At 36.7% G+C, this 14230-nt stretch overlaps 2 protein-coding genes across 3 annotated transcripts; both read right to left on the minus strand.

The window, feature by feature from the left end:
* Positions 1-423: 423 nt before the first annotated feature.
* On the minus strand, positions 424-5759 carry vamp8 (vesicle-associated membrane protein 8 (endobrevin)). Its single transcript, XM_058776152.1, has 3 exons — positions 5514-5759; positions 2726-2890; positions 424-2046 (listed from the first exon to the last, which is right to left on the minus strand). Exons 1-3 carry the CDS (start codon positions 5538-5540, stop codon positions 1861-1863), a joined length of 378 nt encoding a protein of 125 aa, XP_058632135.1. The 5' UTR covers positions 5541-5759; the 3' UTR covers positions 424-1860.
* A 392-nt stretch (positions 5760-6151) lies between these two features.
* On the minus strand, positions 6152-13760 carry ncaph (non-SMC condensin I complex, subunit H). Of its 2 annotated transcripts, none has more exons than XM_058774459.1 (18): positions 13633-13760; positions 13024-13242; positions 12841-12931; positions 12643-12732; positions 12442-12559; positions 12120-12268; positions 11587-11776; positions 11334-11413; positions 10941-11149; positions 10516-10661; positions 10287-10393; positions 9999-10118; positions 9722-9829; positions 9510-9644; positions 9286-9396; positions 7107-7180; positions 6899-6974; positions 6152-6670 (listed from the first exon to the last, which is right to left on the minus strand). In XM_058774459.1, the coding sequence occupies exons 2-18, from the start codon at positions 13233-13235 to the stop codon at positions 6611-6613; spliced, it is 2076 nt and encodes a 691-aa protein (XP_058630442.1). In that variant the 5' UTR covers positions 13236-13242; positions 13633-13760; the 3' UTR covers positions 6152-6610. The 2 variants fall into 2 exon arrangements, with proteins under 2 accessions (XP_058630442.1, XP_058630441.1); XM_058774458.1 differs by having other exon boundaries at positions 7107-7183.
* Between the last annotated feature and the right edge of the window lie 470 nt (positions 13761-14230).

A 14230-nucleotide genomic window follows, 5' to 3' on the forward strand; every position in this document is an offset into this window, starting at 1 on the left:
AGAATCAAGTGTATGTAAACTTTTGAACGGGTCATTTTTATAAATTCAACTATTATTTTCTCTTGTGCACTATATGTAAACATCTTTTATGTGAAATATCTTATTCAGGTCAGTATTAAATAAAAAAAAAATAATGCATTTTGTATGATCCCACTTATTTTGGTAAAATAATTAACATTTTGCAAGGTATATATGTAAACTTTTTGATTTCAACTGTATATGAATCAAGAGTACACAATCCACCAACTATAAAAACACATTATTTTCTGATTGGTGTGTACATAACATAAGTTTGTATGGTGGCTTTCGTATAACTCATACAATAATAGAAAATTGTTTACCATTAGTGTATTAATATTTAAAATGAGAGAGAGGAAGAGAAGAAGAAAGAAGAAAAAAAACAAAAAAAAACATCATACACACTTTTGCTGAGAGATCACATTTTTATTTACAAAATATCACATTTCCCAGATATTTCTTTATGCTAATAAGACTCAAATCCAAGGCACTTAAAGGGTTTTTAAATTATTACTTGTAGTAGATGATTAAAAAATGATTCAATGTCTTGATCAAAAAGGTTTGTGTATAATAATGAGGGTGAATAACACATAAAAATGCTTAATGGAAGCAACATGAGATACAGCATAATAAGAATCAGGTTTACAAACATTCAACACAGTCAAGTCATTCTGACTACACATAGACATCCAATGCCTTGACCTCTCTGAAGCAAAGTGCATAAAGCTACCCAGCAAACAAGAACATTCAGAGAAGTGATTTTTCATTGAATTGAGATGTAAAAAGTGTTCGCATTTTTAAATAAAAACTGCAAACTGAAAGTTACAGTACAGGCTCTAAAACATTCCTCCGTTTTAGAAACAGGAAAAAGTTACACGTCTTGGGTTCCATTAAGATCCCGCAGTGCAAGGCCAAACTTTTGATGCAGTACTCTTAAACTCTGATTACAGTACTGACTGCATGTGGTACAGTGCAAGTGTTACACTGCATGTCAAATTCAATGCAGTGATTTGAGGATACAGAAAATATCCATCATTCCTATCTAAATTACCTTGTTCAGCTGCTCATGCCATTAAATAATGTTAGTTCGTTCTATAGGATGAAAACCAGTTTCTCTGTTTCTGAAGTTTGGGGCATTGCCAATTTTCAGTAAAGATTTAAGACAGGAAAATTACCCTAAACATCTTACAGTTTTATAATTTCCTCAAAGAAATGGTGTTTTTGGGTAATGCAACAGTTATAAGAACACATTTTTGTTTGACCTTTTACAAATAACAATTGTGGGCAAAAGCACAAAGACAGTGACCCATCAAATACAAAATAGAGACACTTGAAGATCTGAAAGTATTCCATAATTACAAGTAACATCTTATGTAATCGAACCTAACAGTCTTAAATATACTTCATAATTCAATAGACAGAACTTTCACCCATTACCTTCCCAAATCAATGCAAGTATATGACTATTTCTAGGGTACCTTCATTATGAATAATATTGTAAGTATTTGTATACAGCTGTAGCATTTTATCAGGCTTTAGAGAACCATAAAGACAGCTGAAGTGGCCACTAGGATGATCTTTCAGGAGGAGAGAAGTATGAAAACAGACAGCATTGCGTCTATAGACCATTCAAAATCCTCCACTTCAAGGTTTCGAAGCTGTCATTATGGAAGCTATTAATTTTAAGGTGGTGTGATACCATAAGATATGAAGGTATATGAGCTAAATGTGCAAATAAAAGATATGCGTGTATGTTCCCGAAGTTATGACCTGTGCTGGTGTGTGGACATGGTTACATATATCTGTATGTGTATGTGAGAGTGTTTGTAACTGATAGAAATCCTATGGTGGTGGTACCAAAGTGGGAGGTTTGGGTGCGGGTGCACTGGTTGGGATCACACCAGTAGCAAGGAATATGATAATCAGTACAATGATGAGGACTATCACAACAATAACCACAATCAGCTTCACGTTCTTCCACCAGTAAGCGCGAGCAACCTTCTGAGAGGTGTGCTTGAAGTTCTGGGCCTAAGAAGCAGAAAAAAAGACCAGTACAATGTCAGCTAGAGTGGGGCTATAGCTGCATACATTAAAAGTGTGGGGAAAATAAGATTCAGCAAGGACACATATCAACTGATCAAAATATAATATATATATATATATATATATATATATATATATATATATATATATATATATATATATATATATATATATATATATATATATATATATATATATATATATATATATATATATATATATATATATATATATATTAAGATTTCTATTTCAAATAAATGTTTTCTGAACTTTCCATTCATTATAAATTGAAGCACAGCTTATAAGTAATGTTTCTTGAGCACCAGCATATTAGAATGATTTCTGAAGGATCATGTGACATCAAGACTGGAGTAATGACTACCAGAAATTCAGCCTTGCCATTAAAGAATTATTTACATTATAAAATAATTATAATAAATACAATAATTATAAAATATTAAAATTAGAATAATATTTCACAATACTACTTTTTTTTTTTTTTTTTTTTCCTCCATGAATGAACATAAGAATATTTTTTTCAAAAGTACTGAAAAATCTTACTAACCCTAAAATTATGAATGGTAATGTACGTTGTAAAAAAGTGTGCTGGGATTACAGCTGTAATATGTGATTAGAATCAAAGTTTTTGTACTGAAAGACACACCCCAGCTTGCAGGTCTTCAGATTTGCCCATCAGATCATCCAGTCTTTCTCCACGGGCCAAGATCCGATCTACATTCTGGGTCATAATATCCTTGACCCCATCCACTTGAGACTGCAGAGATTTAACTCGATCCACATCCTGTGAAGATTCTCCTTCTCTTGGTTCCTGCATTGGGAAGAATTAAAAACCAAGACATGATCAAAATAGCTCCAAGAATATGAAAATCTAGAAAGTTTGTAAAAAGTTATTTTGGGCAAAAGCCAATAAACCTGAGTTAAAATATATATATAGAAGTTGATCAAAAACCTATGACTAGTTCACAAAAGTAGGTTTTTTAAATAATCTCAAATGTGACCCTGGACCAGTCATAAGGGTCTTTTTTTTTAACTGAAAATTTATACATCATCTGAAAGCTGAATATTTCCAGGGATGTATGGTTTGTTATGATAGGACAATATTTGGTCGTGATACAACCAGAGGCATACAGTAGTGAAGTATTTTTACTTTGCTTTAAAAGTACTTTTCAAGTGTCTGTACTTTAACAGAGTGATTTTCTTTAGAAAACTTTACTTCACAACATTCCAAAGCATAATATTGTACTTTTTACTGCACTACGTTTCATATTAAATATAATTTAATACTTAATTATATTAGAAATCTATTACTTTAAGTATTAAAAGTAAAACAAACAACAACTTTTATTTATAAAATGTAGTGCAGTAGAAAGTATGACATCATACTTTGGAATGTAGTGAAGTAAAGTTTTCCAAAGAAAAACACTCTGATAAACTACAGATACTTCTTAAATTTACTTGAGTAAAGTAAAAATACTTAACTACTATCCGCCTCTGTATACAACTTTTTGAAAATCTGGATTCCGAGGGTGCAAATAAATCAAAATATTGAGAAAATCACCTTTAAAGTTGTCCAAATGAAGTTCTTAGCAATGCATATTACTAATTAAAAATTAAGTTTTGATATATTTACAGTAGGAAATTTACAAAATAACTTCATGGAACATGATCTTTACTAAGAGAGAAAAATCAATAATTTTGAACCTTACAATGTATTTTTGGCTATTGCTACAGATATACCCCAGCAACTTAAGACTGGTTTTGTGCTCCAGGGTCACAATCACAAATATGTAATTAATGATTTGATTGAGAGCAGTGGTTCTTGAGGCAAAGATGTTCAGTATGAAGAGATCTAAAATATGATATGCATGCATGCATGAAACACTGCATAACATACACAAAGTGCAATAACATCAAACCTTGCCTTTTTAAATGCATATGAATATATGGAGAGCTACATTTAATCATCATCATTCTGATGACTTCATGATTTAAGCAATTAAAAACATACAGTAAGGGCTGTTACACAGTGCTGCCCATTTCTATATTCAATAAAACATTAATCTCAATTAAGAGAACTACATACATTATATGAAAAACTGTGCACAGTAATGCTTTTAGATGTGAGATCATGTGTGATATTGACAAAAGCGATGCAACAAGATCACATTCACACCTCGAAACACTAATAAAGTACTGTAACATTGCTAAACGCAGCGCAAGACCCCATAATAACCATATTTTGCATTGTTAATTTTGCCATTTGAGTACTTTCCCCCCCATGTTTAGCCACGTTAAACACCTTTAAGTTAGGGCTGCACGATATATCGCATGCGATATATCGTGCAGCCCTACTTTAAGTCCTCTTGCACTGCTGCAACTTCATAAACAAAAGGTGTTACCAGGAAACCAAAAGCAATGCTGCGTCACTACCTGTCCTACCCTTTCTATTCTAGTCAATGGCTGAGTGTGCTGGTGTCACAAGGCCTTCAGAATGGCAGAAAGCTATTAGGTAACATTGGATACTGATGGCCTGAAGTACCATTATTGTGGCAAAACGGGGCCATGTGATATCTATTACTACAATGTGATGACAACAACATAATACAAAGTAAAAATTTATCCCTCTAGTTATCCATCTTCTCCCTCTAATAACAGCAGCCAAATGTTTTCAAGAGCAAACATCACAATTTCAAACCACCAGTGCTTCAAAATACTGTCGAAGAACTTTATTTAAACCACAGTCTCACAAAAAACAAACAAACAAACAAAAACAAAAATATTGTGGTACTGTTGAAATTTACATTCACACACACAAACAAAAAAAGGTCTACTTGTTGGTCAACTCATTTTAAGCAAGCCAGCATGCGGATCTCACACTTATGGTTCACTTCAACAGTCAAAGGCGACGTGTGATGTGATCAGCATATTTCTAAACTCTAGTTAAAATATTTAACCATTTAATAAGTGTTGAGCTCAACAGTTGGTTGTCTTGTAAAGCAGTTATGCTTCACAGCTCAAGGTAAATTCAATCTATCTGTGTAAACAAATCTGTACAGAAATTAGCAATGCAAATTGGATGAAGTTTAAGTATAAAAGTATTATCTAAACAGCACATTTGTTTTAGAAATCTCAACCAAATTGTCGACGTTAACGACGTTAACTCACAAGAGGAACGTAGAAATAAGTGTAACTTGAAAAACGAGCTTCGCCCTGTTTCGAGTGCGTCAACCCACATCAACCGGTAACACAAAAACTTTAACAATATAAACCTGCTCTAGCGTAACATTTCTACTACTTTATTATACTTTTCTACTGATTTACATGGGCACAGATAGGAACCGAGTTTACACAGTAGATTAGTTAGTTTTAAATTCAATAAACGATGCAACAACAAAAGGCACCTGCTGACTATTGTTCATCTCGTAACTTACCGTACTATTTTGATCAGCCAACCCCATGGTTTCACTGTTTGGTCTTTTAAATTATTCCACGTAAAAGGAACAATTGCACTTTGTCCTTTGGAGGTAAAATGTTTGTAACTGTTTCTTCGAATGACCGACAGATGTAAACCGCGTCAACACTTCCTGGTCTCTTAATTCAGCCTTTTCCTCCAGCGAACGAGCTGGCTTCGGTCCACCTCTCTAGCGCCACTTCCCATAACATCCTCTAGAGGGCGCTGGATTCATGACGCACAAACACCTGTAAGGTGAGAGCGCGGAGACTCTTTTTAGCCGATAGCCACCAACATGTCTGCACTTTCAGGAATGACAGGATTGTTCTCGTAAGGCCAGACAGACCAATCGGACTTTTCTTTAAAAAAAAAGGCTGATTTGTGTTTGTTTTTTTCTTTTCAATGTGGTTTATGTCATGAAAATTTATTTTTAAAAGTAGTCTTAACATTTTTAGGGCAAAACGATTAGACTCCTATGAACGAAACTTGTTTTTTTTTTTTCTTCCGCCAATGTAACAATTGGCTCCACCTAAATGCCTCGAGCATTATATGCATTCAAGTCCAGCAGTACACCATTCCAAAATGACATCATACTAGAAAACAATACATAAACAGATGAACTATCCAATACCTTGATAAGTTTTATTTTTCCAAATTAGAAGTAGAACATACATCGAAAAGAAACCAAGTCATAAAATCAAAGATTTACAATTTCAATAAAACTTTTTTTTTCTTTTTAAATAGACAATGACAACAGTAACTTCATATTTACTATTACTGTAAAAACAAGTTATCAAAATAGTTCAATCTTAAAAGCAATCATATTATTCATGCACTGCAACCCATGTTGTTGTTTTTTCCTGGTACATGCTTTTGAGCTTTCAGTTTCACTCAAAAAAAAAATCTGTGGTAGTTCCCTGTACAACATTTTTAACATGATCCTGACATCATCATCCTTCTCTTGACTATACTGTTTTGGCCACACATAGGTATTTTACATGACAAAAGAACATAAGAAACTGCATTTACATTTTGATACAATTAAAAGACTTTTGTATAAAAGATCTGTATCAGTTTTCAGTGGCCTTGTTTAATGATGATATCGGTCATGCCGTCAATCTTGTGCAGCTCCAAGTTCTGTTGATGGAAAGAAGAGATTTTAGATTTGCAGCAATCAAATGTTGTGATAATTCCAGAGATCACAAATATGTAAAAACAGGTTTCCTCACATAAGCAACAAAACATTCAATGCATACTAATGCAAGACACAGAAATATAACCAAAAGACAACATGCTATTATTAAATCAACAACAGACACCATCTACATTAGTTTTTGAAATCATTCCATAAAACAGAGTACCCACTTTCTCATTAGCCAAATGCAGAAGGGCCACAAAAGCCAATGGTACTGAGAGATTGGTAGCCATGGTTGAGGGAAGCCTAGGGGGAAAAGAAGAGTTTATGTACAGTACATGCAAGAAAAATGGCAATTCTTAGTATTTCTTCCATGAGCCAGAACAGTGAAAAGATACATAGCAGCACATTTTAAAAAAAAACAAAAAAAAAACCTACCTTTGTACAAGATTCCTGACAGACTGGCTGAATGATTTTTCTCCAGGTACTTCTGTTGTTTCCTCACTGTCCACCTGCTAGAAATGGTAATTTAAGTAATAAAAAAAAAAAAAAAGGTTCTAAACTTAAAGTGCCCCTATTATGGATTTTTGAACCTTTCACGCAGTGTGTAGCACAGCTCTAAGTGAATAAAAACATCCTGCAAAGTTTTAAATCTGAAAGTGCACCGTGTATAAAGTTATTGTCTCTCAAAAGAAAGGGTCAACTCTCAATCATTGAAATTAGTCGTTTTTAAAGGGGTGGTTTACTGCGATTTCACTTTTTTCATTTTAAATGGTGTGTAATGTTGCTGTTGGTGCACGAACAGTATCTGCAATGTTGCTGCGCTGAAAGTTCAACGTAAGCGGAGATGTCGTCTTTTAAAAATCAGGACGTTTAATGCCTACAAAAACGACTCCTATGGGACTACAACGAGATACTTCCCGGGTTGCATACGTAAAAAACCCATCAAACCCCTCCCTCCGGAACATGCAAAAAAGGGGGCAAGGCCATGTTCTGCGGCTTTGTCGAAGAGGAAGAGTTATAGTGGAGAGTTGTAGCCATGCCGTCGAAACGGTGTTATTTTCATCCAGCTGTCAGGTCTTCTGTGTTCGGGCTTCCTACGGACGCTGTAGTTCGTCAGCAATGGTTAAAATTTATGTTTGATCATGTTCCTGACAATTACAATCATAATTTAGCTCTCTGTGCTGCGCATTTTACAGAAGACAGCTTCCAGAATCTACACGAGTTCAATGCCGGATTCTCACAGAAACTATTTTTAAAACATGGTGCGGTTCCAACTTTAAAAACAGAGGCAGCAGTTGTTGGGCCACAACCTGTAAGTAAGATTTCATAATTTTAAATGTATTTGCATGTATAATTTCAGATGTAATGTTTTAGTTTTATCAAGGACGTAAACAAACGCCAACGCTGGCTTTAGTAGCCAGTTAGTTAAATGCTATATCGTGTGTCTATGACAAACGCGTACAAACATTTTGGACCCGAATTTGTAATGATGTACTAATTTTGTAAATGTATTTTCCATGTATACTTTATGACGTAATTTTTCGATTTGATCAAGAACGTAAACACAAGCCAACGCTGTTTGGTTATAGTAGCCAGTTAGTTCGATGCTATTTCGTGTGTATAAGACAAACGTGTACAAACTTCAAAAATTGTATTTAATCACAACAGCAAACTTCCATTCAGAAACGTTTGTAAGAGCCGTGCTTGCGGAAGTTCTGCTTGACTCTCTTCATTGCCGCTTTCTGGGTCTAATTCTGGCTCAAACTGATACGGCAACATTGACACCATTATTTACATTTGACCGGAGCACATGCAGCGGTCGCCCGTGAAGGTAAAGGGCGTGAAGTTTCCGGACAATGTGCAGTACGCAGTTTAGCCAATCACAACACACCGGCCCAACTAACCAATCTGAGCCCACTGCCTGTTTCTGAGGGAGTGGTTTCAGAGAATCAGGAAGTCAACCGGTCGTTCAAATGACAGAGGAGAAATGGTGAAATATATGAAAAATAAGGCATTTTTAACAAACGAAACACGAAGACATGTTATATTGCACCCCATAAACACAATCAAGCAAAGAAAAAAAAGCAGTAAACCACCCCTTTAAAACGAATCCCAAGCCATTTCATGTTGATGTCAACATGAAACATTAGCATATTGCCCACCCACTTGTTGGTCTTTTTGCAGTCCAAATGAAAATGCAAATTCATTCTTTGCCACTAGGTGCTGCTTTTGGAGTGGTAAAAATAGCTGTTTCCCCGGTAACAATGTACACAAAGCAGCACTGAACTCACAAAAGACTGCTTCATCAGGCATTACAGGCATGATGAAATTAAAATGAGACCAATCGGACCACTCACTGCAGATTAGCGTCACATAAAGGAGGGGTTTGGAAAAATTAATCGTTGAACGAATCGTTTGGGAGTCGTTGAGCAACTAAATAAATGCATATTATAAGATAATGAAAGTGTTTTTTGACCTTGCATGCACGTCAACCTGTTGTTGGGGACTCCCAAAACCAAAATATGAACCTTTCCATAACCCATAATAGGGGCACTTCAACTGAAAAATAATAATAAAACAGCTTTAATAAGCCCAGAAAGTTACAATTACAAACCTTTGCTGGTTTTTCAGGACTCTCTGTTAGGAGACCCCACATAGTGGTCTTCAGCTTCTTCATGTCCATCTTTTTGGCCGTCTTGGCATAGTTTATCGCAATAGTGTTTACCTAGAGCAAACAGCAAATACAATTAATTCTTGAGTTATCCATCCAAAACATTTGAAATAAAAACAAATAATGTAGTGTAGTGAAGTAGCCCAACATCTCTACTCTCATCTTACCTTGTGAGGCTCAGGGACAAGACAGTCCTCTCCGTATGTAGAGATGTCATCCGTGTCCAAAGAGAAAGGGGTTGGTCGGTCTGTTTGGGAGTCATCAGATCCTCCAAAGCCTTCAGCATCCTCACTGTCCCCTTCCTGTTCACAAAAACCACTAACCATTAAACAGACCAGCTTCATGACTACCTATGACATGACAGTAGTGTGTGGTGTACCTGAAGACCAGGACAGAAGTTGGCTGTGTCATTAGCGTTGTTGTAGTCATACTCTCCTATGTCCTCACCCAGCTCTCCTGATAATCTTTTCTTTCCTTCTGCGCTGAGCTGGAGTGAGAAAATAATCAGTCATATTTGTAAGATGAACAAAATGAACCAATTTGGCAGTCAATCTCCTGTACAGCATTCTCATAATGTTGTTTCAGATTTGCCACAACCGATATTCTGTAGGGTACACAGCAATGCAGACAGGAGTATTAAACATTCAAGCACTTACTGTGTTGGAGGGTTTGAGGCTGAGCTGTGACAGGTTACTGGGTGGATACTGGAAGTCTGCTGGAAGTGTGGTTTTCTTATTGCTGGTGTTCAAAGCTGATTTACTAATAGTGGTTGCTGCCTGGAAATAAGCATATCATTGTCAGTTTGTCGTCAAGTAATCTGCTGCTTACTTGTACAAGCTTTTGCTGGAGGGATTAAATTGCATAGTATGAATTGCTGTTATAAACCTTTGTGTCCATTATGGAAGTCATGAATAGACATAATATGAGAATTAATGCAAACTTACTCTAGTTGTCCGAAAGTAATTATGAAAGTTGATATCTCCCTTAAAGTCAATTACGAGCGGATTCTTTGGTGCTCGTTTCCGAGGTTCTTTGTCTGGTTTGTGATCCTCTAGACAGGATAAAATATAAATTGGGTGAAAAATGGCACAAAGAAAAGCAAGAAATTAAAAGTGATCAAATCCACTCTGTATTTTTTGTAGCTAAACACTCCTAGGTTAATCTATGACTTACGCTTATGTCCAGGTTTGAAGAGCCAGTAGCCAGGTCCAACCCAGGTGGCCATGGTCCTGGGACTGAAGTACGAGTACTCTCTAGGCTGATCAGACAACTGCAGACACATGGTGGCAATGTCCACCTCGCCAATAGGAATCACACCTCTGTTAATAACATAAATACACCTCACAGTGAATAGGCATAACAAAACAGCACAGAAGAAATTGATGCAAATGAAATGGGTTGATCTGAAAAGTCAGAGACATAAAATACAACATGAAACATAGCAGCTAAGGTAAGGTTGAGCTTAGGTTTGATGTCTAAAGTGAAAATGCACAATATCAAACGTAACTATTCACTCATTGTGAATAATGTGTGAAACAGTCTGTTTGCAATGCAACAATTAGCAAACATTTGGTGCAATACATTTTGTAAGCACTAACCGTCCTTTCTGAGGGCTATTTGAACAAGCTTCTCGGTGTTCCTTAAACTCCTCACAGTCTCCCTGTCTGCCCTCGTCCACATCTACATCTGCATCAAAATTATCCCCAAAATCTGGACCCACATCCTCATCTGGCTCAATGTCTGCATTGACATCGAATGCGTGCTCTCCCTGCTTCATATTCTCAAGAAGCTGGTTGAGGTTTGTGGTCTATATTGACAATAAGAATGAGAGAATCACATCAGTTTAAAACACTTAATATCACACTGTACTTAAAAAAAAATAATTATAATAATTTAATACCTTTTCCAGCAAGGATGCATTATATTGATCAAAAGTGACAGTAAAGAGAAAAAGTATCCAAGAAAAAAAAAAAGATTCAAAACTGTCTCACCTGTTCAGGAGTCCATCTAGTAAAGGAGAAATCTTCTAAGGATGGACAAATTGGTCTGTCTTCTAGTGTCTTTAAATGACCTGGAAGAATTAAAAGGAATTAAAAAGCTCATGTTGTCAAACATCTCAGTGTGGTCATACCTCACAACACATGCAGAAACATTTAGGCTATGAATACAGAATATTACTTAGTAAACCCAGGACTAAACTGCTCCATGACTTTGAACAGAGAGTGATGTGCAAAGCCAGTTTACCTATAAACGGTGAGGCAGGAACATGCTGACGGGGCACCTGCACAGGAGGCAGCTGTGACTTCAGCAAGGTCATATGTGAAGGGAAACGCAGCTCACAGCGACTGTCTTCACTGAACAGCACAGAGAGGAACACTCCTGCTGTACTGTTCTCATCGAAGGAAGCAGCCATTCGCTGGAACATGGGGTCCACCTGTGCAACAGAATGTTTCAGGTCTTCCTAGATTGTCACCTTCAAAAATGCTTGGGATCTTCACTCAATATTCTGGGAACACTTTTGTTGTATTGCTGTCTATGCAGGGTCTGAGAGCCCTCAGTTTTCATCAAAAATATCTTAATTTGTGTTCCAAAGATGAACGAAGGTCTTATGGGTTTGGAACGACATGAGGGTGAGTAATTAATGACAGAATTTTCATTTTTGGGTGAACTATCCCTTTAATAACATGATTTTCTTTAAAGCTACTTTGAAACTGTGTATTGTGAGAAGTGCCATACAAATAAATTTGACTTGTTTTCACTTTAGTCATATTATTCACCTCACACTTCATCTCCGATTCAGAGAGATTGATGTTACTGAGGTTCTGCTCCACGGTCTTCTTCTGAGGTCTTTTCTTGGTCTGTTTAGCAGCCACCTGCTCTCCCTGACCACCCTCTGCTAGCTCAGTCTCCTCCTCACCATCTTGACCTGGAATGAGATGAGAATTTATTAATACTGTGCAGGATCCTAGGCCAGAGTATGACACCATTCATCCACCAGGAAGACAACTACCACCTAACCCTCTCTGACCAATCCAACATACAGAAAAAATAATCTTGTTATCTATGTTCTCATAATATTTAAGCAGACCCATGACTCACTCTCTTTTGGTTTGGTCTCAGATCCCAAGCCTCCTAGGACTCTGTAAGCATCAGCGTGAACTGCATCCACCCTCACCGCATAGATTTTTGTGCTGGCGTCCAGGGTCCCCGCTGCCACCTAGATCAACCCCCCAACACAGCTGTGTTATTATTTCTGATAACGCATGTAAACTGGTGCTCAATACAACTTCAAGTTTCTACCTTGAAGTTGAGCTCTGAGTCTTTCTGCTTGAGAATGTCTGCCATGTAATCAATGAGGTGTAGGCCAAATGCATTCTTTGTGGTAATTTTCTGTAAAAAAAAAAAAAAAAAAAGGTAACAAGTAATAGTGCTGTTGCATTTCAGATGCACACAAAGCAGGAAAGCCGTAAAATGCAGCATACATAAATATCAACTCACATTTTCAGTGGAAAGCTTGATGCAGGTAGAATAATGCTCAGATATCTGTGCAGATGACAGCTTAGGGACAGCAGCAGGTGTGCCTGCAGCACTATGGCAAAGAGAAAACCCCCAAAAACACAAGTTTGTACTCTGTGCTGGCTTATTTTCATTTTGCAGCTGAACACCGGGGTTTTAACTTACCTGTGGCTACCAGCCTCGTTAATGGAGGAGTCGGTCACTCCGTGAAGGTCGATGACCCTGGATCTGCGTCTTTGACGTCTCTCCTGTTCATCATCGTTTCCCTGGATATTGTCCAGCAGAGGTGTGCTGGTGGCCGACAGCGCGGCTTTGTGTCCTATTGCCGGCGAGGACCACTGTCGTGGCAGGGATGTGGGGGTACTGAATGCGCTCATAACGAAACTATAGAACAATATTAGCTTGTTATATATCCATACACCACCGTGTAGCGTTTTCACCAAGTTACATTCTGCTAAATAGTAGTTAGCTGGTAAACTCCGGAGACCTAGTTATGTAAACAACATCAAGTAACCTTCATTTAGCTGCTTCAGATGAGAACGAATAGATAACAGACATTTCCACAATATAAACGTAATATGAAGTCATAAGTTTATAAACCTAACGCGAATTCATACATGCAAACGGTTCAGTTTCAGAATTCAATAAAGCGTCTTTTGAGCCCTTGTTAGCTTAGCGCTAAGCACGCTTCTGAAAACGAACGATAATAAACTTAGAAACTGTGTCTTTGAAAGCGTACCTCGAAGAAGTACAAACAACAAGCGTTCAAGTTACCTGCGAGTATCTGACGATTTTTAAGCAGTACAACCGATCCAAACTTTCTCTATTCCGTCTGTTCAGACAAACATTTGAAAATTAGCGCCGAACGGTTACACGCGTCATCAGTGATGTCATACGTACAGACGTAAACGTCAGATTGTGCGCAAAATACAAAATTTCATTTTATTCCACAATAACGGTCAATACAATGCATATTTTATTTGAGTACATGTATTTGATTAAACAATTTATTTGTTTTATTTAATTAGCATGCACTAAAAGTTAAACGTGAATTATAAAAATATAGCTAGTAATGCCATTTAACAAATCACTTTCGTTAAGTTTTATTTATTTCAAGAAGGTAATATTGGAATTCAGTAGTACATGCGATATGAAAAAGCAGCATCCTACCAAACTCTGTGACCGGTGTTGACTAAAAACCTCTAACGAATTTCTCATTGTTCGCTAGATGGCAGTAAAGTCGTTTCAATTCTGTCCATTATTCCTAGTGATTAAACTGAATGATTCGAGTGTCATATAATATAAAGTGTCAAATAAATAAAAATTCCTCGGTAAGTTTCCAGTCTGACAGTCTGGTCCTGAAGGTCATCTA

The sequence above is a fragment of the Onychostoma macrolepis genome, chromosome 05 (assembly GCF_012432095.1).
Source record: "Onychostoma macrolepis isolate SWU-2019 chromosome 05, ASM1243209v1, whole genome shotgun sequence".
In the NCBI taxonomy this organism is placed as follows: Eukaryota; Metazoa; Chordata; class Actinopteri; order Cypriniformes; family Cyprinidae; genus Onychostoma; species Onychostoma macrolepis.

Excerpts from the sequence above, each read along its gene's own strand:
- vamp8 (XM_058776152.1), bottom strand. The coding sequence starts at position 5,540 with ATGGGGTTGGCTGATCAAAATAGTACG. Across the intron at positions 2,891-5,513 it reads TGGCTGATCAAAATAGTACG|GAACCAAGAGAAGGAGAATC; the intron begins GTAAGTTACGAG and ends TTCCCAATGCAG. Across the intron at positions 2,047-2,725 it reads CTGAAGACCTGCAAGCTGGG|GCCCAGAACTTCAAGCACAC; the intron begins GTGTGTCTTTCA and ends TCTGCTTCTTAG.
- ncaph (XM_058774458.1), bottom strand. The coding sequence starts at position 13,235 with ATGAGCGCATTCAGTACCCCCACATCCCTGCCACGACAGTGGTCCTCG. Across the intron at positions 12,560-12,642 it reads ACTCAGAGCTCAACTTCAAG|GTGGCAGCGGGGACCCTGGA; the intron begins GTAGAAACTTGA and ends GGGTTGATCTAG. Across the intron at positions 9,397-9,509 it reads TTGTCCCTGAGCCTCACAAG|GTAAACACTATTGCGATAAA; the intron begins GTAAGATGAGAG and ends TGTTTGCTCTAG.